Source organism: Salmo trutta, chromosome 23, assembly GCF_901001165.1.
Source record: "Salmo trutta chromosome 23, fSalTru1.1, whole genome shotgun sequence".
Classification (NCBI taxonomy): domain Eukaryota; kingdom Metazoa; phylum Chordata; class Actinopteri; order Salmoniformes; family Salmonidae; genus Salmo; species Salmo trutta.
In genome coordinates this window covers 2,366,161-2,392,939 of record NC_042979.1, presented here as the reverse complement: position 1 = coordinate 2,392,939, position 26,779 = coordinate 2,366,161, and the positions used below count along the sequence as shown (strand labels likewise).

Here is a 26,779-nt window from a genome sequence, read left to right as displayed (position 1 = left end):
ACAGTGTTTTCATCTGTCACGTATGGAACCGCTCGCATTAGGTGCTCTGTTTAGAACAGTGTTTTTATCTCTGTCACGTATGGAACCACTCGCATTAGGTGCTCTGTTTAGAACAGTGTTTTCATCTGTCACGTATGGAACCGCTCGCATTAGGTGCTCTGTTTAGAACAGTGTTTTTATCTCTGTCACGTATGGAACCGCTCGCATTAGGTGCTCTGTTTAGAACAGTGTTTTCATCTCTGTCACATATGGAACTGCTTGCATTAGGTGCTCTGTTTAGAACAGTGTTTTCCCTCAAATTGCATTTTGGTATATGTTTGAAATTACTTTTTTTTAGCTGCTTCATTACAGGAGTTGCGTGTTGAATAATAGGCTATATAGCCTTTTGACTGGAAGACGATAGGCGTGTTGTTGCATGCTTCTATTATGCTCTTAATGAAAAACGTCCATTCCTTGCATGCATGCATAGTATTTTCTTTTGATCACATCAAATTGCTGTTTGGAAAAAATGTAACCGTTTGTTGACCGTTTAATGAGGGTCGGTTAGTTGGCAGCAACATTTCCCAAAATGTGCATTCCTAGTCCTCGTAATAAGAGGTTTATATTAGTGTCCTAGCACATGTATGACCATCTATTTTGGTTTATCATACTAACACAGAGATATCATTGATCCTAATAATAAAGTATTGATGTGTGTTTGTGTCTGTGTAACCAGTACAAGCCCCCTCCTCCTCCTCCCTCGGGCTTCCCTAAGATGCTGGGACCCATACCGGGACAAGGGGGTCCTGGGGGTCCCCCTACTGGTGGGCCGCCTGTCAACATGTTCTCCAGGAGAGCAGGTGAGATTTACACGTGTTGGCATAACGTAACCAGCCCCTCATTGTGGGTTTTTAGCTGATACAGGTTTTAGATTCAATGCGGTGACTACTATGGGAGCGCATCACTCCCTGCTCACACTTGGCAACTAGGATAATGTCTGAAGGGAGTATGTTTTGAATTAGCCAGGTGTGTTTGTCACACTGCCAGTTCTAGCAAGTCCTGCATGGCTTGTGAGCATTGTAGAGGGAAATAGAGGCAGGTGCATGATCCTGGCTTTCGGGAATGTGAAGGAAAATAATGATACATGTCACATTGCACTTGAAACCACTACAAACCTCTAATAGTGCTTGTCATTTTGGCCCGTCAGATTTTCTGGGGGATTTTTTTTGCAGATAAAAAAAAAAAAGTATGTTCTCACCCATCTCAGGTACAAAGAGCCGCTACGTGGATGTCCTGAACCCAGGTGGACCCCGTGCCAAGCCTGGTGGATCGGCACCTGCCCCGTCAGACTTCTTTGCCCCGTTGGCTCCCATGCCCATGCCAACCAACCTGTTTGTGCCCGGAGCAGGTATGCTAACCTTTTGAATAAATATATCAATGAACTCTAGCGATGGTCATCATAGGTCTTTGAGTGTGACTGGGTTGGGAATATTAGTTTGTTTGCGTGTTGCTTTGATACCGGTGTGTGAGTGTACTGTATTTGTATTCTAATGTGTTCTCTCCTGTCTGGCTCCAGAGGAGCAGCAGCCCATGGAGGGTAATGTCCCAGAGACAGGAGGGAACCAGGAACAGAGCGACCCTAACCCCAGTGCTGTGCCACAGGTACCGTATTACACTCCCAGTGATGGTTATAGTTGTGTATACTAGATTTCACACCAACTGACCATCAGATTAGACACACCAATTCAATATCTGCAGAACTGAATTAAGATGTTTGATCTGTCCAGATGTTCAACCCAACATTGTTACCGCCCGGTCCAGTGGCATCCCCTATTGCTGCTGGGTCCCCGTCAGGAGAGGTAGAAGCACCTCGATCCTCCTAGAGGACTGTAGTACCCCTGCTACTGTATCATAAACCCTCATGCCCCCATTGAAACAAATTACCTTCCACTTTTAACAGTCATCTAGCTTGGTTGAGTGATGGTTGGTACGTGCGTGTTTGTTTGTGGGAGCATGTTTCAACTTCCAGCCTTTATTTTCCTGTGTGGGCCTCATAACCATGCTAACACCTCGGCAGGACGACATGTAAAAGACTCACATTTTCAAATGTTTTATTTTATTTTTTATTTTACCTTTATTCAACCAGGTAGGCTAGTTGAGAACAAGTTCTCATTTACAACTGCGACCTGGCCAAGATAAAGCAAAGCAGTGTGACACAGACAACACAGAGTTACACATGGAATAAACAAACAAGCCAATAACACAATAAACAAGTCAATGACACAGTAGGGAAAAAAATAAAGTCTATATACAGTGTGTGCAAAAGGCATGAGGAGGTAGGCAATAAATGGGCCATAGTAGCGAAGAATTACAATTTAGCAGGTTAACACGAGTGATAAATGAGCAGATGATGATGTGCAAGTAGAGATACTGGTGTGCAAAAGAGCAGAAAAGTAAATAAAATAAAAACAGTATGGGATGAGGTAGGTAGATTGGGTGGGCTATTTACAGATGGACTATGTACAGCTGCAGCGATCAGTTAGCTGCTCAGATAGCTGATGTTTAAAGTTGGTGACGGAAATAAAAGTCTCCAGCTTCAGCAATTTTTGCAATTCGTTCCAGTCACTGGCAGCAGAGAACTGGAAGGAAAGGCAGCCAAATGAGGTGTTGGCTTTGGGGATGATCAGTGAGATATACCTGCTGGAACGTGTGCTACGGGTGGGTGTTGTTATCGTGACCAGTGAACTGAGATAAGGCGGAGATTTACCTAGCATAGACTTATCGATGACCTGGAGCCAGTGGGTCGGCGACGAATATGTAACGAGGGCCAGCCGACTAGAGCATACAGGTCGCAGTGGTGGGTGGTATAAGGTGATTTGGTAACAAAACGGATGGCACTGTGATAGACTGCATCCAGTTTGCTGAGTAGAGTATTGGAAGCTATTTTGTAGATGACATCGCCGAAGTCGAGGATCGGCAGGATAGTCAGTTTTACTAGGGTAAGTTTGGCGGCGTGAGTGAAGGAGGCTTTGTTGCGAAATAGAAAGCCGATTCTAGATTTGATTTTGGATTGGAGATGTTTAATGTGAGTCTGGAAGGAGAGTTTACAGTCTAGCCAGACACCTAGGTATTTATAGTTGTCCACATATTCTAGGTCAGAACCATCCAGGGTGATGATGCTAGTCGGGCGGGCGGGTACGGGCAGTGAACGGTTGAAAAGCATGCATTTGGTTTTACTAGCGTTTTAAGAGCAGTTGGAAGCCATGGAAGGAGTGTTGTATGGCATTGAAGCTCATTTGGAGGTTAGTTAGCACAGTGTCTAAGGAAGGGCCAGAAGTATACAGAATGATGTCGTCTGCGTAGAGGTGGATCAGGGAATCGCCCACAGCAAGAGCGACATCATTGATATATACAGAGAATAGAGACGGCCCGAGAGTTGAACCCTGTGGTACCCCATAGAGACTGCCAGAGGTCCGGACAACATGCCCTCCGATTTGACACACTGAACTCTGTCTGCAAAGTAGTTGGTGAACCAGGCGAGGCAGTCATTCGAGAAACCAAGATTATTGAGTCTGCCGATAATAATAATAATGGATCCTCTCCCTAAGATTGTGCATCTTGACAATAAGGATTTATTTCTGATGTTGATATTTTGATTTAAATCTGCTTTTGAGAAGATTTTTTTTTTTAAACTGGGAGTGGATGCAGATCTTGATCTAATCCATGCACGGGATGATTAAATAATTCTGTGGTTTTGTGTTTGTCCGTGCTGTTTATTTCCCTCCCCTGCCATCTTTAGCTGTCGCGTTCTAGCTCAATGAGTTCTTTATCACTTGAATTGAGTCACCATATAAACCAGGTACCTGTAGCTGGGCCTCAATCGCCCCCCACACCCTCACCACATCCCCCACCTCACTGCCTTGCTGCTCAACATTCCCTCAGCTGTATCCCCCAGGCTGTCTCAAGCACCACTCTCTCACCCACTAGCATGCTAGCTAACTTTCAACCGATTGGAGGTAATCAACATCCCTCAGATTGGAGGAGAATGCAGCCAATTAGAGCTGTTCTGATGGTGTCTCTGACTTAATTTTAAAATGTTAAGATACTACACTGACCAAAAATATAAACGCTATGTAAGTGTTGGTTCCATGTTTTATGAGCTGAAGGATCCCAGAAATGTTCCATGTGCACAAAAAGCTTATTTCTATCAAAAGGTGTGCACATTCCTGTTAGTGAGCATTTCTCTTTTGCCAAGATAATCCATCCACCTAACAGGTGTGGCATATCAAGAAGCTGATTAAACAGCATGATCATTACACAGGTGCACCTTGTGCTGGGGACAATAAAAGGCCACTCTAAAATGTGCAGTTTTGTCACACAGCAAAGGGAGAGTGCAATTGGCATGCTGACTGCAGGAATGCCCATCAGAGCTGTTGCCCGATAATTGAATGTTAATTTCTCTACCATATGCCGCCTCAATGTCGTTTTAGAGAATTTGGTAGTACGTCCAACCGGCCTCACAACTGCAGACCACGTGTAACCGCGGCAGCCCAGGACCTCCACATCCGGCTTCTTCACCATCAGGATCGTCTGAGCCCAGCCACCCGGACAGCTGATAAAACTGTGGGTTTGCACAACCAAAGAATTTCTGCACAAACTGTCAGAAACCGTCTCAGGGAAGCTCATCTGCGTGCTCGTCGTCCTCACCAGGGTCTTAACTTGACTGCAGTTCTGCATTGTAACCGACTTCAGTGGGCAAATGGTCACCTTCAATAGCCACTGGCAAGCTGGAGACGTGTACTGGGCAGATGGCAGACAGTGTGTATGGCGTCTTGTGGGCGAGCAGTTTGCTGATGTGAACGTTGTGAACACAGTGCCCCATGGTGAGGTTATGGTATGGGCAGGCATAAGCTACGGACAACGAACACAATTGAATTTTATCGATGTCAATTTGAATGCAGAGATACCGTGATGAGATCCTGAGGCCCATTGTCGTGCCATTCATCTGCCACAATCACCTCATATTTCAGCATGATAAGGCACAGCCCCATGTCGCAAGGATCTGTACACAATGTCCGTTCTTCCGTGGCCTGCATAATCACCAGACATGTCACAAATTTAGCAAGTTTGGGATGCTCTGGATTGACGCATACGACAGTGTTTGCCAGCATCCGCCAATATGCAGCAACTTCACACAGCCATTGGAGAGTGGGACAACATTCCACAGGCCACAATCAACAGCCTGGTCAACTCTATGCGAAAGAGATGTGCTGCGCTGCATGAGGCAAATGGTGGTCACACCAGATACTGACTTTATCTGAGCCACACCCCTACTTTTTTTTTTTAAAGGTATCTGTGACCAATAGTTGCATATCTGTGTTCCCAGTCATGTGAAATCAATAAATTAGGGAATATGAAGTGTAACTCAGTAAATCTTTGACATTTTTGCATGTTGCGTTTATATTTTTGTTCAGTGTATATCACAAATACGATAATACAAAACCTGATAAAATACCTTTGCTTACAAACTAGAGGCATGCTGGAGACTTGCTCCTCCCCCTGGCCTGTTCCCATAATTACATCATTAACCCAGAAGAGGAAACCTGGGTCATGTACATTAGGTACCAAACATTACCTGTACTTGTCCAACAACAAATGCTCATTTTCGCTTTTCATTGCGTGCCCTAATGAACACGACCCTGTGGTCACAGATTGTCCTCTCTGTAGCCATGGAGGAAAAGGGATTATTGCCTTGCCTCACTGCCTGGTTACCATGGTAACTCCTGTATCTATGCCTTCCAGGTGCCCCCGACTCCCCAGGGAGCTCCACCCTCTGGAGGCGTGACGTTCTATAACCCCGCCCAGTTTGCACAGGTAAGTTTGTTGAAAACGGTTAGGCCAGGGTTCCCAATAAGACTTGACACTTATGTAAATGTTTACGTTGACATCTGTGGGAAAAATCAACGATTTCAAGTGAAGTTGTGATGACATCATTTACATTTAAGGTAATTTAGCCGAAAGGTACAACCACATCAGTCATTGCAAGTAAAACTTGACTCAATAAAGCTGTGAAATCAGTGCTAGTAAGAAAAGAAGTAAGGCTTGTTCCACCATTGAGGTGCTAGGACACACCAGTTGCTATGTTAACACTGTCAAATCAACCCTTGTATACTTCTCTCCTTCTCCCCAGGCGAGTACTCCATCGGGACGGCTTCTGTCTGGGAGGTTGGGCGGTCAGAGGGCATACCCAGTGCTGAAGTAGATATCCAGCCTAGTTCATCCTAAAACAGACTTTATGGGTTTATCCACCCCCTGGGAAGCGCATAGACACCTCAACTCCCCCTCTGATGGACCCCCCCTTACACCCCCAGACGAACACTACCACCAGTACCATCATCGTCAAATGACTATACCACTCTTTCACTAATTAAAAAAAAAAAAAAAAAAGGAATATTTGTTAATTATTTGCAGGCAAGATTGTCATAAAGGGCTTTTTCATGTGTCCAAACTGAGTTAGTTGGTACAATGGATCTTAACGGACATGCACATACTTAGCTTGATTATACTGTATGTGACAACCTATTGTTCTCCCTTGACTGTGGAGACAGACATGCTAGTGTGTTTAGCTCTTAGACAACATTCCCTCTACACACATGCTGAGACAAAGGACTGTTCTGGTCCTATTTTTATCTATTACGTGTGTCTTTGGCCCCTTACGTAAGTGTGTTAGTGTGTAAAAGAGTTTAAAAAAAATGCGTAGCACTTCGGGAGCTCAGTTCACTTGTTTATACTAGTGTATATGGCTCCTCAGTGTTCCCGTACAGATACTGAAGGTACTGTAGCGCTGATGTGTGTGGAGTATCAGTAGTGCAATACCTGCTGTGTTCACTCTCCCTCATTCAGATGTGCTCAGGAGGTGTGATGTGGGGTCCAGCAGAGGCAATGGGAGAGACTGTCACGCCTCGCTACCCTAGGAGTTTAGAAGTTTGAGTGTTGGAATGTTCTTGTTCTTTTTAGATATTTATAAAATGTTGCTGCCTACCAACAACATTATCATGCACAAAGGTCTTAAGTCTCAACTAGGCTTCCTCTCTCCCAACTGAGTTTAAAAGCAGGCCTTTCGAGGAACAAGGAGTGAGCTGGGATTCAGGGGCCTCATTTATAAACTGTGCGTGCATACCCCAAAATGTGCATGCGCCAGTTTTCACGATCAAGTTGGCATTTATAAAAATGTAACGTGATGTGAGAATGTGCTCAGCTCCCCGTTTAGACCATGCGTAAGCACATCTACTAGTGACTGAAATATTGTATTGCAAGCTGGCAAACAAGTATTTTGTGCAAATGGGGGATATGATGAAAAGCTTATTCATAAAAAAACTAAAAACAGGACAACATATTAACACAAATGCAGCCATTTGCCATTACTGAGAAGAGCAAAATTCTTTAATCTAAAATAAACATTTGAATCTTTCTATTTTCATAACCATTGCAGAATACATTTCTCACCTTTTCTAGCTGTAATGGTTTCATATTCCCGAAGTAGCCATACAACATATTAGCATGTTCATCTCATTTAATTGGACCTAGGAGCCTAGTAAATAGATAGGCTATGTATTAAGTTGTGCAATCCCATAGGCAGTGCGGTTTATAATATAGCCTACAGTCTAATTTAAAAGGTGAACAGTTTCTTTTACATTGAAGTAGGCCTATGTATGCTACTGTAATAAAAAAAAGTTGGTAGCCTTCCTTAGACAATTTTTCAGAATTCACGGCCAGTCCCATCATATTTAGGTGAAAAGTCAATGCAAAACATTGTTGAATTTAAACATTCTGCTGACAGGTCCACAATTTGCCATTTGTTTTCTCTTTCATAAACTATTGGAACATTCTGCCAACACAGTTTTATGTAAAATATTTGATTATGGGTAAGCTATTGTATTGCTGTGAGAGAAGCACAACATTGGCAATTTAATCAGAGCCTATACTAAGGCAGGACATTGTTCAATATTTTGTTTATCAATAGATAGAAACAATTTCTATTTTGCACTTTAGTGTGGGCTGCAGCATTTAGCCTACTTTTAAAGTGTTTCAAAATATAGGCTACAATCAACCTTGCAGACATCAGGCACTCGCTATAGGCAGCATGCATGTTTAGTTTGAATAACTGCAAAACATTCTGCCCACAGAAATGTGATCAAAATTGCAATTGCCCATTTTAGATACTGCCATGGCCTAATTCCACATTTTACAGCAAATAAAATGTGTTATTGTCACCATAAAAGTTGAATGGAGGTGTTTTCCAGGCAGAGTTTTAATGCGTGCAGTTTTACAATCGGTCCGATTTAGAAACGGGAAACAATCATGCATATATAGGGTGTGCGCCAAATGTATGAATCTAAATATTTTTGTACTCCCGCTGAATTTTCAGAAATGTCTCTAATGCGGAAATGTGTGAACAGTTATAAATGAGGCCCCAGGACTATATTGGTCAAGTCTCAGATGACACCATATTTCCTATATAGTGCACAACTAGGTGGCTCAGGTCAAAAGTAGTGCATGCACTTTATAGGGAATAGTCATGGTGTCATTTGACTACAATTTTAAATGTCATTAATCTATCCAAATATTTATCTGATCGATTGTATTTATGAGCTGTAGTCATGAGCAAAAGTGTGAAGAGCAACTATTGTTTTTGCAGATTTAGCTTTGAAATGTCATTAATAGATTATATAATACCTGGATTCACGTTTGTATCGGCTGCTTCTGCAGGTTAACTAGCCCATCATTAAATACATCTGTGAAAGGAGAGCAAATTTTACTCAAAACTGCCGTTTTCCTTTTTTTTTTTTTTTGCTGTTGTTATCCAAAATTCCTTGCTTCCCCTTTGTTCTTGACTTTGTTTGTGTTGAACACCCAATTATTTTTTCCAAAGGTCCCCTTTTTGTCTGAGAAAAGCTGTTGATTTTTCCTGTTTTAGAATTCAACCCTGTAAAATTCTTGACAAAAAAAATGGTAATAAAGATATCTTTGCGCTCTTTAGCACTTTGAAAGAATGTTTAATTTTGTATGTCTAGTGAAGGGTGCATTCTATTCTGATTAGTATTCAAGGATCATCATGGAGTGTCGTGTTTTATCTACATATCAAAATACATTTCCTATTCACACATTGCAGTACATCACAACAGTTGGCTAAAATTGTCTGAATATGGAATATTATAATCTTTGTGTAATGTTACTGAATTCATTTTTATTATTGAGTGAAGTACAAACAAATATCCCCAAAACTACCAGTGGACCTAAAATGTGTGCAATATCAAGTCTGTTGGCATCACTGTGGCACTACAGATGTAGTTACTTTCTGCAGGATGAAAGTATTTTGGACCAGCACTACCTATCCCTCATTGACAACTCTGGCAAGTAGAAAATCCAATCAACCCAGACAGTGGTCAAATTCTCCTATGGCATTGGAAGCAAAAAAAAAAGACTACAGGCCTGTTCCATTCTCCACTCCTGAAGTCTGCAGTCTAAAGGAGCATTTGCATGTATATTTCAAGGAGTGTAGGGTGCCTGGTTTTATTTTTAGCAAGTGTGTGTGAGGGCGTCGCAGCACACTTCACTGGCTCATTTTCCCCTTCCTGTCCAATCATGAGTGTGGCTGTAACTAAAGTGCATTGCACTCCGAAACAAGTCACTGACAAGTGTTGGGAGTTAGAGTGAGAAAAATATCAGGAATCGCCACTTAGAGTGCAGTATATACATACACCCCTTCATGGCAGCTATGATCCTGTGGGTTAGTGGCACATAAATGTTCTTGTGTTCATAAAGTAGTTTTCTCCAGCTGAAATGTCACAGTATTTGGCCCAACTTCATTTGGATTTGGTGATTTCTTTGTCCTCTTGGATCCAAAGGCTTTCCTGTAAAAATCCCAAAATAAATGTAGTTAGAATCTATAGGCTAACAAAGCAAGATTGTAATTCATGTGTATATGGGAGTTTTTGACATTGCACACTAGAAAGGCTGGGATAAACTACCTCCGCATCAGCATTCTTTTAATCGGCTTAATCTACCAACCAATCATCTCCCACAGCACCTTCTTCCTAACCTAACTTGGCAGGTGTAAAATAAATGCCTGGAACTAGATTCCCCCCCCACATTCTGCTCTTGTTGATGAGAGTAACTAAACTGTCCATGTTCTTTTCTGCAGTGTTCAACCAATCCAGTAAAATGGAGTGTCGCCTTGTTAACGTCTGAAAGCGGGAGTCACAGGCTCTCTCTTCAATTTCCCTTGAAAACCGGAACATATGGTTGTTTTATGACTGCGCTGAGGCTACCCTCACCCATAAGTGTCTTGCCTCCAAATAATTTACTCAGTAAGGTCACTCACATAGAATTCTATGGTCACTCCCACTAAGGCCAATTTTGAATCGTTGATATCCCAGGCTTATAATATGTGCTGTGCGCAATAGCCTGGGGATAATTGTTAAATGCCTTTAGTTTGTTAAATGTATTTTCTGTTTTGTGCTCTGTGTACACATACTTGATGAAATAGTGTCTTATAAGACCATATGGGCAGGGCACTAATTAGTGTACCAAACAATCAATCAATATATTGACATGGGTAGTTTCGGTTGAAGGTTACCAGCGCTGCTTGTGCTTTTTGAACGGCTCCCTCCAACATGGTGCGGTCGCTCAGCATCTGTCTGAGAGCTGCAGGGTCCATCTCCAAAAGCATGCCTACGAGACAGAGTCCTTCTAAATTCTAACCATTACAGACCACTAAAATGGTTTATGAAAGACAGCATTAGCAGTATCTGTGATATTACAGTTCACTCAATGAGACATTTTGTTCTAGAGACGAATGTTTAAACAGTTTAGTGGTAAAGCTGCCACCATATTGCTTCCGCCTTACAGATCTGCAAATATTGAAGGGCCAAAGGGAGAGTAGGGATCAAATTGGGACTGGCTAGTGGCAGGCCTAACCTGTAATGTCATTTGAGTGCACTGCGTCCATCTCCTGCACCAGTAGAAACAGCCTCTCTTCCAGCCTCTCAGTGTCATCGGCATCTGATGAGTCACTCACATCTGTCTCTTCCACACCCAGCCTACAGCAAAACAGGGTAGGGGAAACATATCACACCATGAATATCCTAAACAAAATTGCACATTATAGGCTAAGTATCCCACACGTTATGGCTTTCGACTAGCGATATTAGATATTATTCTGGTATCACCATGTATTTACTATTGGATGTACAATAATGACACCATAAAATGGATGGATAGTGTTATATTACTGTATAAGTGAGGAACGCCGTCTTAGCCTTCTGTGTCAGGTTTCTAGGCTCTCCTTTCGAGACCAATGGCCCATACAGAAACAACCCCTAGTCATGTAGCCTCAAGGCTTTTAGGTAGATCTGAGTGTGGAAACTAAGTGTAACCAATATGGCGGAAAAATATAATTAGTTCATCAGTGGCTACTATCATATTGCTTATACCTACCCAACTCTAGGGTAATACGGGATGTATTTGGACAGGGCCTCAGTCTGCTTGACTGCCAGATCTAAAAATTAATGACGGCCATTAACAGAAAGTAGCCTAATCAGTCTAGTTTCCATCCATTCAGAGGTTCATCAGCGTTGTGTCTGGATATACAAACAAAGTCCTTCATAATATCTTTCTTCCCCACAATGATGTCCAGCTCCACACTCACTCCTGCAGGGTCTTCAAGGCCAGGTTCACCTGCTCCTCCAGTAGTGAGGGTTCTGAGAGAAGATGCAGCACCGCTTCTTTATGCTGCTCCAGTAGCATGCCTGGAGTGGTACATGGGTAAATACATGTTAGGGAAGCATTATAAGCTGTTGGTTCATAAAGGATCAGCCTGCGCTTGCACTGTGTGGATTCGCATTGTATAGGGCAGGGGTCAGCAACAGGTGGCCAGCAAGTGATTTTCTTGGCCCCAAACATATTTTTGTAATAAAAATAAAATGTTTTAAATAAAACAGAATTTTAGTTTTGGGTCAAAAAAAGACTAAAGTCACCAGGGATTCAGCAAAAATCAGGTCCAACAAAAATCGTCCCGCAGCTTAATCTAGTTGCCTACACCTGGTATTTGTTAACACCTAATAATAATAATAATTTGGGGGGTGCCTATATTTGTCCGGTTAAGCAGTTGTAGAAGGGTGTAATGGAAATGTATTTCTTGCATATCCCAACTCCCCCTGAAATACACGCAGGGAGTGAGTGTCTCACAACCAGTTGTTTGCCATTGGAGGAGATTTAAGGAATTAATTTGTGCAGAGCCTAACTCAGGTTGTCAAACTTTTTGGTCAAGCAGAAAAGTGTCAAACTTTGTGTGTTGCTTTTTTGGCAAGATCTTTTCTCTCAATGAGACTAATCTGGTAAAATAAGGGTTAAGTAAATAAAATAAAATCATACGTTTGGAGGGAGGAGAGATGATTGGCTTACTGATCAGTAGGTTGATTACCAGTGATTTTCTGTGTGTGGCCAGTGTTGTAGATGTCCACTAGCTCAAACAGCTGTTCCCCAAGCGAGTCAGAAGAGGCAGATGCTTCATCTTCCTCCTTTGACATCATTGTATTGCTGACAGGACAAAAGTCATGGAGAGATCATAGTTAGTTGAGGTCTAGTCTCACATGGCCATCCTTCCAAATCCGTCTCGTTGACTAGACTACGAGAAGCCTGGGCTCTGGAGGTTAGTTAAGATCAAACTCAACCAAATTGTGACACAAAAACTCACACGGGGCGGAGTTCAACCCGAGTTAAGCATGTGGAAATGGAGCGCAATTCCCTTTTTATGAACTTCTCTCTACAGTCAGACTCATTTACTGCCTTATAAAACGCTATTTGTTTGGGGTGGAGATCAAATAAATGAAGGTGTGGAGGAGGTGTCTACAGATCAGAGTATGTGAGCGGAGTTGAGTGGTTGCAACCACTCCGGTCTTTTTCCAATCACTTAGCTAAAAACCGCTCTGTACTCACAGGAAAAAAGCTGCAGCTGCAAATACACTTAATTCATTAAAATCACAATTTAACACATATCTATTTTTATGACAACCTGGACCTACCGTTTGGTTTTGAAGAATTGAAACCAAACAATGTGATTTGAATGAAAAGTATTTCAATAAACATGAAAAAGGTGAATGTAAGACTTGCACATAATTTCAAATAGGCTACATGTCATATTAAACAGCATAAATAGGTCAGAAGAAGGGATGAAATGGTTACTGGTTTCACCATAAAATTCCCTGACGATTAGTATTACCGTTTCAAATTTTAATTATCATTAAAATCGTATTTGCTTACCACGGTTTGAAAGACTCACGGTAAATACTGTCCAGCATCAACCAAAGTTAGCAACAGTCTGAGGCAGGCGCAGCATGCAACGTGGGTTTTGTTTTGTCTGAAAACATGGCGGAAGGTAGTGACAGCGCTCGGGAGATTTTTCAGCCTTCTAAGAGGACCAAATATGGACCAAAAAGTGTGGTCGTATTTTGGGTTTTACAAGAGTGCTGAGGGGAACTTAATCGAAGATGGTCACCCTGTCTGCAGAATATGCACTTAAAATAATTTTTTATATTTTACTAGGCAAGTCAGCTAAGAACAAATTCTTATTTACAATGACGGCCTACCAAAAGGCCTCCTACGAGGACGGGCCTGGGATTTAAAAAATAAATATATACAAAGGACAAAACACACATTACAACAAGAGAGACAACACTAAGGAAATGTTCTTTCTTTCCAAGAACTTTCCAGAATGGTTCTGTAACCTGGGTCTAATGCCCTATTTTTATTTAATTACATTTATTTAACTTGGCAAGTCAGTTAAGAACAAATTCTTATTTACAATGACGGCCTACCAAAAGGCCTCCTGTGAGGACGGGGGATGGGATTAAAAATGGGAAAATAAATATAAGACAAAACACACATCACAACAAGAGAGACAACACAACACTACATAAAGAGAGACCTAAGACAACAACATAGCAAGGCAGCAACATATGACAACATAGCATGGTAGCAACACAACAACATGGTAGCAACACAACATGGTAGCAGCACAAAACATGGTACAAACATTATTGGGCACAGACAACAGCACAAAGGGCAAGAAGGTAGAGACAACAATACATCACACAAAGTAGCTACAACTGTCAGTAAGAGTGTCCATGATTGAGTCATTTGAATGAAGAGATTGAGATAAAACTGTCCAGCTTGAGTGTTTGTTGCAGCTCGTTCCAGTCACTAGCTGCAGCAAACTGAAAAGAGGAGCGACCCAGGGATGTGTGCTTTGGGGACCTTTAACAGAATGTGACTGGCAGAACGGGTGTTGTATGTGGAGGATGAGGGCTGCAGTAGATATCTCAGATAGGGTGGAGTGAGGCCTAAGAGGGTTTTATAAATAAGCATCAACCAGTGGGTCTTGCGTCGGGTATACAGATGTCCAGTTTACAGAGGAGTATAGAGTGCAGTGATGTGTCCTATAAGGAGCATTGGTGGCAAATCTGATGGCCGAATGGTAAAGAACATCTAGCCGCTCGAGAGCACCCTTACTTGCCGATCTATAAATGATGTCTCCGTAATCTAGCATGGGTAGGATGGTCATCTAAATCAGGGTTAGTTTGGCAGTTGGGGTGAAAGAGCAGCGATTATGAAAGAGGAAATCAAGTCTAGATTTAACTTGAGCCTGCAGCTTTGATATCTTTTTTTATTTTTTTATTTCGCCTTTATTTAACCAGGTAGGCCAGTTGAGAACAAGTTCTCATTTACAACTGCGACCTGGCCAAGATAAAGCAAAGTAGTGCGACAAAAACAACATCACAGAGTTACAGAAACAAACATACAGTCAATAACACAAAAGAAAAGAAAAATCTATGTACAGTGTGTGCAAATGCAGAAGAGTAGGGAGGTAGGCAATAAATAGGCCCTAGAGGCAAAAATAATTACAATTTAGCATTAATACTGGAGTGATAGATGTGCAGATATTGATGATGTGCAAGTAGATATACTTGGGTGCAAGAGGGTAAGTAATAATATAGGGATGAGGTAGTCGGGTGTGCTATTTACAGATTGGCTGTGTACAGGTACAGTGATCAGTAAGCTGCTCAGACAGCTGATGCTAAAATGTTAGAGGGAGATATAAGACTCCAGATTCAGTGATTTTTGCAATTCGTTCCAGTCATTGGCAGCAGAGAACTGGAAGGAAAGGCGGCCAAAGTAAGTATTGGCTTTGGGGATGACCAGTGCAATATACCTGCTGGAGCGTGTGCTACGGGTGGGTGTTGCTATGGTGACGAGTAAGCTGAGATAAGGCGGGGCTCATCCTAGCAAAGACTTATAGATGACCTGGAGCCAGTGGGTTTGGCGACGGATATGTAGTGAGGGTCAGCCAACGAGAGCATACAGGTTGCAGTGGTGGGTAGTATATGGGGCTTGGTGATAAAACGGATGGCACTGTGGTGGACTACATCCAGTTTGCTCAGTAGAGTGTTGGGGGCTATTTTGTAAATGGCATTGCCGAAGTCAAGGATCGGTAGGATAGTCAGTTTTATGAGGGTATGTTTGGCAGCATGAGGGAAGGAGGCTTTGTTGCGAAATAGGAAGCCAATTCTAGATTTAATTTTGGATTGGAGATGCTTAATGTGAGTCTGGAAGGAGAGTTTACAGTCTAACCAGACACCTAGGTATTTGTAGTTGTCCACATATTCTAGGTCAGAACCGTCCAGAGTAGTGATGCTAGTCGGGCGGGAGGGTGCGGGCAGCAATCGGTTGAAGAGCATGCACTTCGTTTTACTAGCATTTAAAAGCAGTTGGAGGCCACGGAAGGAGTGTTGTATGGCGTTGAAGCTTGTTTGAAGGTTTGTTAGCCGTGTCCAAAGAAGGGCCAGATATCTGCTGAGAGAAGGACAGTGCACCGTTTAGCCATGCTCCCAAGTACTTGTATGAGTTGACTACCTCAAGCTCTAAACCCTCTGAGGTAGTAATCACACCTGTGGGGATAGGGGCATTGTTCTTACCAAACCACATTACCTTTGTTTTGGAGGTGTTCAGAACAAGGTTAAGGGTAGAGAAAGCTTGTTGGACACTAAGAAAGCTTTGTTGTAGAGTATTTAACACAAATTCCGGGGAGGGGCCAGCTGAGTATAAGACTGTATCATCTGTATATAAATGGATGAGAGAGCTTCCTACTGGCTGAGCTATATTGTTGATGTAAATTGAGAAGAGCCTGGGGCCTAGGATTGAGTCTTGGGGTACTCCCTTGGTGACAGGCAGTGGCCGAGACAGCAGATTCTGACCTTATACACTGCACTCTTTGAGAGAGGTAGTTAGCAAACCAGGCCAAAGACCCCTCAGAGACACCAATACGCCTTAGCCGGCCCACAAGAATGGAATGGTCTACCGTATCAAAAGCTTTGGCCAAATCAATAAAAATAGCAGCACAACATTGCTTAGAATCAAGGGCAATGGTGACATTATTGAGGACCTCCAAGGTTGCAGTGACACATCCATAAGCTGAGCGGAAACCAGATTGCATACCCGAGAGAATACTATAGACATCAAGAAAGCCAATCAGTTGATTATTGACAAGTTTGTAGGGACACTTTCGATAAACATGGCAAAATAGAAATAGGCCTATAACCGTTAGGATCAGCTTGATCTCCCCCTTTAAATAAAGGACGAAGTGTGGCTGCCTTCCAAGCAATGGGAACCTCCCCAGAAAAGAGTGACAGGTTAAAAAGGTTGGAGATAGGCTTGGTGATGATAGGGGCAGCAACCTTAAAGAAGAAAGGGTCTAAACCATCTGACCCAGATGTTTTTTTGGGGGGTCAAGTTTAAGGAGCACCTTTAGCACCTCTGACTGCCTGCAGGAAGAAAATTTGTATTGGGGCAGGGGAAAAAGAGGGAGGAGCGTCGGGGCTAGTCGCATTAGAAGGGGTGGGAGATGAGGAAACGTTGGACGGGCAGGGAGGCATGGCTGAATCAAATAGGAATCCTGACTTAATGAAGTGGTGATTAAAAAGCTCAGCCATGTGCTTCTTGTCATTAACCTGTTATGGATAGGGGGCAGTATTTTCACGGCCGGATAAAAAACGTACCCGATTTAATCTGATTATTACTCCTGCCCAGAAACTAGAATATGCATATAATTATTAGCTTTGGATAGAAAACACTCCAAAGTTTCTAAAACTGTTTGAATGGTGTCTGTGAGTATAACAGAACTCATTTGGCAGGCCAAAACCTGAGAAGATTCTGTACAGCAAGTACCCTGTCTGACCATTTCTTGGCCTTCTTGATTATCTCTATCCAAAACAGGGGATCTCTGCTGTTACGTGACACTTCCTACGGCTCCCATAGGCTCTCAGAAGGCGTCAAAAAGCTGAATCGTGGCTTTGCAGGCCCTGGTTGAAAAACATTAGCGCGTTTGGATAGTGGCCGGTCACAGTACTATGAGACTCAGGCTCGTGCACGAGGGGATCCCATGCTTTTATTTTCTCTCTCTTTGTACGTACACACGCTTTCCCGGTCGGAATATTATCGCTTTTTTACGAGAAAAATGGCATAAAAATTGATTTTAAACAGCGGTTGACATGCTTCAAAGTACGGTAATGGAATATTTAGAAATCTTTTGCCACGAAATGTGTCGTGCGCATGACCCTTATTTACACTTCGGATAGTGTCTTGAACGCACGAACAAAACGCCGCTATTTGGATATAACTATGGATTATTTTGAACCAAACCAACATTTGTTATTGAAGTAGCAGTCCTGGGAGTGCATTCTGACGAAGAACACCAAAGGTAATCAAACTTTTCTAATAGTAAATCGGAGTTTGGTCAGGGCTAAACTTGGTGGGTGTCAAAATAGCTAGCCGTGATGGCTGGGCTATCTACTCAGAATATTGCAAAATGTGCTTTCACCGAAAAGCTATTTCAAAATCGGACACCTCGATTGCACAAAGGAGTTCTGTATCTATAATTCTTAAAATAATTATGTTTTTTGTGAACGTTTATCGTGAGTAATTTAGTAAATTCACCGGAAGTTTGCGGGGGTATGCTAGTTCTGAACGTCACATGCTAATGTAAAAAGCTGGTTTTTGATATAAATATGAACTTGATTGAACAAAACATGCATGTATTGTATAACATAATGTCCTAGGCGTGTCATCTGATGAAGATCATCAAAGGTTAGTGCTGCATTTAGCTGTGGTTTTGTTTTTTGTGACATTATATGGTAGCTTGAAAAATGGGTGTCTGATTATTTCTGGCTGGGTACTCTGCTGACATAATCTAATGTTTTGCTTTCGCTGTGAAGCCTTTTTGAAATCGGACAGTGTGGTTAGATAAAGGAGAGTCTTGTCTTTAAAATGCTGTAAAATAGTAATGTTTGAAAAATGGAAGTTTTGTATTTTTGAGGAATTTGTAATTCGCGCCATGCCTATCATTGGATATTGGAGCAGGTGTTCCGCTAGCGGAACGTCTAGATGTAAGAGGTTGCTGCCCCTATCGTCGCCAAGCCTATCTCCAACCTTTTTAACTTTTATGGGGAGGTTCCCATTGCTTGGAAGGCAGCCACACTTCGTCCTTTATTTAAAGGGGGAGATCAAGCTGATCCTAACTGTTATAGGCCTATTTCTATTTTGCCATGTTTAGCGAAAGTGTCCCTACAAACTTGTCAATAATCAACTGACTGGCTTTTTTGATGTCTTTAGTATTCTCTCGGGTATGCAATCTGGTTTCCGCTCAGCTTATGGATGCGTCACTGCAACCTTGAAGGTCCTCAATGAGGCCACCATTGCCCTTGATTCTAAGCAATATTGTGCTGTTATTTTTATTGACTTGGCCAAAGCTTTATTTTTTTTATTCTTGTGGCCCGGCTAAGGAGTAATGGTGTCTCTGAGGGGTCTTTGGCCTGGTTTGCTAACTACCTCTCTCAAAGAGTGCAGTGTATAAAGTAAAAGAATCTGCTGTCTCAGCCACTGCCTGTCACCAAGGGAGTACCCTAAGGCTCAATCCTAGGCCCCACGCTCTTCTCAATTTACATCAACAATATAGCTCAGGCATTAGTAAGCCATCTCATCCATTTATATACAGTTTTATACTCAGCTGGTCCCTCCCCGGATTTTGTGTTAAATGCTCTACAACAAAGCTTTCTTAGTGTCCAACAAGCTTTCTCTACCCTTAACCTTGTTCTGAAAACCTCCAAAACAAAGGTCATGTGGTTTTGCTGTTGTCTGTGCCCAATAATGTTTGTACCATGTTTTGTGCTGCTACCATGTTGTGTTGCTACCATGTTGTTGTTATGTTGCTACCATGCTATGTTGTCATATGCTGCTGCCTTGCTATGTTGTTGTCTTAGATCTCTCTTTATGTAGTGTTGTCTCTCTTGTTGTGATGTGTGTTTTGTCTTATATTTATTTTCACATTTTTAATCCCAGCGCCCGTCCCCGCAGGAGGCCTTTTGCCTTTTGGTAGGCCGTTATTGTAAATAAGAATTTGTTCTTAATTGACTTGCCTAGTTAAATAAATAAAAAATAAATAAATAAAATAAAAATTGGGCATTAGGCCTTATATCCAAACAGGTTACACAACCACTCTGGAGAGTTCTTGGAAAGAAAGAACATGACCAACAGGTATGCTTGTTAGAAAGCTCAGAGTGGCAGGCAGACAGCAGCACCATCATTAGAGGTGAGGTCACTTTGTTTCATGACGCAGACGTCCACAGGGGACCCATCTTCGACAAACTCATAGCACAAGAATCAGAAGAGTTTGATGACATGACAAAACAAGCTCTAGAGCAATTTTTTGCTAGTCTAGTGAAGGTGTGCTGTAGGTTGACAGCAAATCACCTAAAGCATGGACGGTACGACAATGTATCTGACGAGCAGTGTAAAGCATTAGAATCTGCTCCAAAAACTAACGTTGCGTGTGAGAGGGATTTTGGGACTTTTTTATCAATTAATAAGATCAAAGTCTAGGGAAAGCAAAATAGCATTAGAGGGCATGATCATGTTTAAACAGAATAGGCCTTGGGAATGGTTGGCTAGTTTTGGTCCTGAGAGGAAAACTGAGGTCCTTACAACATCTAGGGCATCAGTTAAAGGACAGAGAGCCATATATTGTGAGCGTATGTTAAAAATAAGAGAGACTGCAGGCACTTAAAGAGAAACAATATAGACAAAAGCAAAAAGACATCCAGGGAGTCAGTAAAAACAACAGATTACTGTAGATATGGGCAAATATGGTGGGTTCTGGACCAGTGTGGAGGAAGTCGACGAGCAGATAGCTAATTTAAGTAAATACCAGCCGTGACAGAGCAGTTCAAATTTAGACGAGAATTACATTTTTTACTTATCAAAATATCGGAAACGGCTGTCATCGGATCAGCTCATCAGTAAAGTGAAGGGTGTAGTAGTTGTTATGAGTGAGCCACTTGACACTAGTTTAGATGAAGCACGCATTACTGCGCCAGCTGATCTTGTTGCTCAAAGTAAAGAGGTATTTTTGAGAGATGCTACCAAACAGCACCTTAAAGCACAAGATCTGGGGTATACGAGAGGACATTTAGATGTGGTTAGATTACCAAGTATTAAAATGCCACTGCAGTTTCTTGTAGAACGTGTTCAGCATACATTTAGTGGAAACGTTTTAGATACCTAGTATGATGCAACAGTGGTAGACATTAGAAAATCAGATGACATTATGAGTTTAGAATAAAATATGACATAACTAGTTATGTGACCTGGTTGCCCTTATGGTTGGAATATCAGGAAAACCGTATAAAATGTATCCCTGTTTGTGCAAAGGATCTGGTCGTCTACATTTTTTAACTTGTATATTAGCAGCGAGGATGGGAGTGTGTGCTGGTGGCCGGGTAAAGTAATTAGTTCTAAAGGAGACACATTTGTGTCACGACTCCTACCGAAGGTGGCCCCCCCTCCTGCTCGGGTGGCGCTCGGCGGTCGTCGTCACCGGCCTACTAGCTGCCACTGATTCCCTTTTTGTTTTCCCCCTTTTCGTTATTAGGTGCACCTGTTCTGAGTTGGGCTGATTAGTGGGCTTTATTAGCTAGTAGGCCCGCCTGCTCTTTGTGCGGGATTGTTTCTGTTGTATGCTGTGCGTGGTGACACGCTGTTGTTGTATTTTTCAGTGGTGCGTGTGTTTTGCGCAAGCTGTGTTTTGTCCCTTGTGTTTGGGGCACTTTGTTTTGTAGTGCGCTCTGAGTGCTGTTTGGGTTGGCCTGTCGTTTAAGCTATTGTGCCTATTAAAGCCAATACCCTGCATCGCTGCTTCCTGCACTTGATTCCTCGTCAGCAAACACCCACACCTTACAATTTGTAATACACAATGAAGAAGAGGATGAAGAAGTGAGTAGTTCTGTATCAGAATATCCACTTCTATTCGATTATGAAAACGAGGTCAGAATTCTTACATAGATTTCTGTGTTTTTCTTCTCGTTTGTATCTACTGAGTGGATCTATTCCTTAGGATACGATACCAGTAGATACTGACAGGATGGTAATATGAGGCAACGTAGCTGCTTTAGGACTTGCAGGACAGTGATATGAGACAGGGGGCCTACAAGGTATCTCCTTGTTAAACTTGAATGCCAGTTTATAAAACGTAACTTCAGTCATTTGATGTGTGTGTGTATGTATTTTTTTGTTTTATGTTCATAATGTACTTAATTGAAAGACATGCTAATTATACTCTTTACAGTATATTATGTTTATAGGACTTTTATATTGTGTCTGCCTCTCACTGTCTAGTGTGGGCTATATTAAAATGCACCAAAAATGTTTTTTTCTTGTGATTACATTCACTAGAATATGAGTGCCGGTGCAACAATCTAAAACATACATTTCTTTTACATAACCAAAGGCTATTTTAAGAGCCAAATCATTCATAATAAAGGGCTAATTTCCATTGTATGTGTGTGTTACATTTGAGATATTGCACAGCCACAGAAATACTTTTTTTAAAGTATTTTAACAGATTACTGTGAATTAATGACTCTTCATGTTTGGTTATTACCTGTATTCATGTGCATGTTTTGGAATTATTATTTCACTAACGATTATCAATAATCCTGAACATTAATTCAGTCATCTCAGGTAAAGAAAAGCGTATTTTCCTAGTTAATATATTGATCAACCAGCCAGGTACTGGAATTTGGCATTGTGACATTGAACAGTGGACTGGGAATAGAAGGTTCAGAAGGTGAGTTGGTGCCAAGGTGCTCAATAGAATTAATAGGAGCTGACAGGTTGAAAAATGACCTAAAATAAGGCCTGTTTTTTTCACGATTACTTCAAGACTACGGCATGCAGTGGGGACAGATGGTAATATTATGAAATTGGGCTCCACGGCGGGCATAATGAATACGTTTTTATTAGGAAAAAAAGCGTAGTTAAAAATGTAATGTCCAGGCTATTAAAGCAAGACTCCGGGCTCTTAACAAAACTCCTCCGATCAGAAGATACTATCGTCAATAGGCGCTAGAGTAGTTAACGCTAGCGTCTAAGAATGTGGTATTATCAGTCTTACCTGGGGCCCTGAGGTAGTTGCAGAGCTCTGAGTGCTTTCTCAAGGGCCTCTGTCAGCATAGCTTCATCCTGCTGCATCCGAGTCAGGACAGGACCAGGTAGTTCCAGCAACATGCCTCCGACCCAATTACAATGCCATCTCAATATACCATGAAACCATGTTGTAAAATGTAATCTACTACCTAGCTATAACATATTGGTAGTAATGCATATGCCTACATAGCTGCGTAATGCTTTGCAATTTGAATGTGAGTGTAAATGTAAAACGTTATGGGTGACTCACCTGTGAGTTTCCCGGCGATCTCAGCGTGCTTGGGGTAAATTAAATCGTACAGTTGTTCGCCAAGTACCTCGAGATCTTCCTCATCCTCCATGATGATGTGATGTTTGACTGGTTATTCGCTGCTGTTTACAATGCTAACCTGACATTTTCTATTGTCTGATTTGTTCTCCGACTTACAAGTTCATATTTGAGACCTCGAACGAAAAGTACAGAGGTAGCTAACTATCTTCAAAAGCTGCAACACATCTCAACTATGATCGACCAGCTCAATTGATGATGTATAGCTAAATTAGCTAGCTAGCTTGTTGACACAGATACGATTCAGAGGTACATCGATAACAATAGGATCCGTGTACTGTTCGTTCAATCAATATCCTAACTTAAACAACTAAGACTGATAATCATTTCGACTGCATTAATTAATTGTTCTTATGTCATCCGCAAAGATTCTTCTTCTTCTATGATAGAATGGCGGTCCGCAAACCACCGTTAAAGGTACATGCCGCCACCTACAGTGCTGGAGTGTGTGGTCAATCACGGTTTACAACATTTCTAAATCCTCCTGCTTAACTAAGTACTTCTGAGAAAATAAAAAGAGCCATACTAACTTCTAATAGACCCTCCTCCATCGCTCAAAATCCCTTCCAAACCCCCCCTAACCCCATCCAACCTCAATGACCCTACACTTCAATCTTTCCCTCTTTTCAACATACTTAACAATATAATATAACAACACATGCTCCACCATTTCACCGACCATACACTCCAGACACAAACCATTCGCATGCTTCTCAACCAGATGTAATGATGAGTTCAATGTACGTACTAAGCGCAATTGAGCAAACACCACCTCTTCCTTCCTAATCTGACCTTTTGACCTTGGTCTACGACCTTTCTTTGGAGGGCATATAAATGCCCGGCCCTTGTGCTCAGAGTCTCATCTCTTCTGCTGCTCATCGATCAAAATGGCTCTGATATTACATTTGGCCTCACCTCTACCCAGTGGAACATTAATATCAATTATATCTCGTTTCAAAGCTCTTTTGGCTAACTGGTCTACAATTTCATTCCCTTCCACACCCGAATGTGCTGGGACCCAGCAGAATCTCACTACTACACCCATTCTCTCAATTCTTCATAATAACATGAATACCTACAATAGTAGGTCACTTCTATTAGATTTACCAGATGATGAACTATTCATTAAAGAAAGAGAATCTGAGCATACTATAATTCTAACCGGTTGTATGTCCTCCACCCACTGGAAGACAACTATTATCGCCAACAGTTCAACTGAGTATACTGGCAGTTCATCTGTTAGTCTTCTACATATCTGCACATCACATTCAGGAACTTAAAACACCTGCTCCTGTGCACCCACTATCTGGGTCCTTGGATCCATCTGTGAAAAGTAGCAAAAAAGCATAAAAACTTCTACCAATGTAATTGTCAACCAGTTTCCCTATATCACTGACTTCTGACCAATATTTCCTTTTCTCTACCAAGGTTAGATCAACAGCAGGATCTGGGAGTAACCATGGGGGAACATCCCCTATCACCACAGAAGGGCCAACCTGTAACTCCCTCAAACCACTCTCATCAGCAAGCTTTCCAAATGTCCAACCAAAACCACTGCCTTGTCTACTAGTATATTCCCAACAGTCATCTAGAACAGTAGCAGTGGGATGCTCAACCTCACAGCTTTTCAACCGAACCCAATAAACTAATGACCATTTTTTTATGCTGCATATCCAAAGGCATCTCACCTGCCTCGGCGGTCGACGTCACCGGCCTTCTAGCCATCGCTGATCCATTTTTCATTTTCCATTGGTTTTGTCTTGTCTTACTTCACACCTGGTTTCAATCCCATCAATTACATGTTGTGTATTTAACCCTCTGTTTCCCCTCATGTCTTTGTCGGTGATTGTTTGTTGTATTTTTTGTGCAAGTCATGTTCTGGTGTGCGACGGGTTTTGTACCCTTTTATATTATTTTTGTATATATTGGTTTTCTGTGTTTTTTAGTATTTATTAAACTGCTCCGTTTATACCAAGTTCACTCTCCTGTGCCTGACTTCCCTGCCACAGCACGCACCCCTTACAGCTATATACTGGATTCTGTCCAGCTTCTGAAGCCAAGTCTTCGCTACCATAAACTATACACCCGTAATCAATTGAGCTCTATAAATATCCATCAACGATTGTCTGTCAGCAACCCATTCATAACCAGAGACCGAGCGCATAAGATTCACCACCTTCTTCCACTTTGTTTCAACATTCATGACATGATCTTTCCATGAACGCTACTGGTCCAAAGTTTTAGAACACCGACTCATTCAAGGGTTTTTCTTTATTTGTAATATTTTCTACATTGTAGAATAGTAGTGAAGACATCAGAACTATGAAATAGCACATATGGAATCATGTAGTCATCAAAAAAGTGTTAAACAAATCAAAATATATTTTATATTTGAGACCCTTTGCCTTGATGACAGCTTGGCGCACTCTTGGTATTCTCTCAACCAGCTTCATGAGGTAGTCACCTGGAATACATTTCAATTAACGGGGGGTATACAGAAGACAGCCCTATTTAGTAAATTACCAAGTCCATATTATGGCAAGAATAGCTCAACTAAGCAAAAAGAAACGACAGTCCATCATTACTTTAAGACATGAAGGTCAGTCAATACGGAACATTTCAAGAGCTTTTTAAAGTTTCTTCAAATGCAGTTGCAAAAACCATCAAGAGCTATGATGAAACTGTCTCTCATGAGGACCGCCACAGGAATGGAAGACCCAGAGTTACCTCTGCTGCAGTGGATAAGTTTATTAGAGTTACCAGCCTCAAATTGCAGCCCAAATAAATGCTTCAGAGTTCAAGGAACAAACACATCTCAACATCAGTTGTTCAGTGGAGACTGCGTAAATTAGGCCTTCATGGCCGAATTGCTGCAAAGAAACCACTGCTAAAGGACACCAATAAGAAGAAGAGACTAGCTTTGGCCAAGAAAAACAAGCAATGGACATTAGACCGGTGGAAATGTGTCCTTTGGCTCTGGAGTCCAAATTTGAGATTTTTGGTTTCAACCCCGTGTGTTTGTGAGATGCGGTGTGGGTGAACAGATAATTTCAGCATGTGTTTTTCCCAATGTAAAGCATGGAGGAATAGGTGTTATGGTGTGGGGGTGCTTTGCTTGTGACACTGTCTGTGATTTATTTAGAATTCAAGGCACACTTAACCAGCATGGCTACCACAGCATTCTGCAGCGATACGCCATCCCATCTGGTTTGGGCTTTGTGGAACTATTATTTGTTTTTCAACAGGACAATAACCCAACACACCTCCAGTGTAAGGGCTATTTGACCAAGAAGGAGAGTGATGGAGTGCTGCATCAGCCTCCACAATCCCCCGACCTCAACCAAATTGAGATGGTTTGGGATAACTCGGACCGCAGAGTGAAGGAAAAGCAGCCAACAAGTGCTCAGTATATGTGGGAACTCCTTCAAGACTGTTGGAAAAGCATTCCAGGTGAAGCTGGTTGAGAGAATGCCAAGAGTGTGCAAAGCTTTCATCAAGGCAAAGGGTGGCTATTTGAAGAATCTCAAATATAAAATATAAACACTTTTTTGGTTACTACGTGTGTTATTTCATAGTTTTGATGTCTTCACTATTATTCTACAATGTAGAAAATAGTAAAAATAAAGAAAAACCCTTGAATGTGTAGGTGTTCTAAAAACACCAGTCTCAACGTCAACAGTGAAGAGGCAACTCCGGGATGCTGGCCTTGTAGGCAGAAGTCCTCTGTCCAGTGTCTGTATTCTTTTGCCCATCTTAATAAATTGTTTTTATTGGCCAGTCTGAGATATGGCTTTTTCTTTGCAACTCTGCCTAGAAGGCCAACATCCCGGAGTCGCCTCTTCACTGTTGAGACTGGTGTTTTGCGGGTACTATTTAATG

General features: G+C 41.9%; 2 protein-coding genes across 4 annotated transcripts in view; one reads left to right on the top strand and one right to left on the bottom strand.

Moving 5' to 3' along the window:
* The window catches only part of sec16a (SEC16 homolog A, endoplasmic reticulum export factor), a 78,914-nt gene extending 69,898 nt beyond the window's left edge, over positions 1–9,016 (top strand). Inside the window, exons 24-29 of one of the 3 annotated variants that reach the window (XM_029708478.1) lie at positions 716–839; positions 1,247–1,387; positions 1,556–1,641; positions 1,767–1,838; positions 5,782–5,853; positions 6,170–9,016. In XM_029708478.1, coding sequence (XP_029564338.1) covers positions 716–839; positions 1,247–1,387; positions 1,556–1,641; positions 1,767–1,838; positions 5,782–5,853; positions 6,170–6,241 — 567 coding nt within the window. In that variant the 3' untranslated portion in view covers positions 6,242–9,016. Of the gene's footprint in view, positions 1–715; positions 840–1,246; positions 1,388–1,549; positions 1,642–1,766; positions 1,839–5,781; positions 5,854–6,169 lie in introns of all 3 variants that reach the window. The other 2 variants (XM_029708481.1, XM_029708479.1) reach the window with 2 other exon arrangements.
* A 163-nt stretch (positions 9,017–9,179) lies between these two features.
* LOC115159093 (uncharacterized) lies at positions 9,180–23,296 on the bottom strand. The gene is made up of 7 exons (XM_029708482.1): positions 22,823–23,296; positions 22,541–22,655; positions 12,464–12,579; positions 11,690–11,789; positions 10,960–11,081; positions 10,619–10,713; positions 9,180–9,893 (listed from the first exon to the last, which is right to left on the bottom strand). The coding sequence occupies exons 1-7, from the start codon at positions 22,911–22,913 to the stop codon at positions 9,846–9,848; spliced, it is 687 nt and encodes a 228-aa protein (XP_029564342.1). The 5' UTR covers positions 22,914–23,296; the 3' UTR covers positions 9,180–9,845.
* Between the last annotated feature and the right edge of the window lie 3,483 nt (positions 23,297–26,779).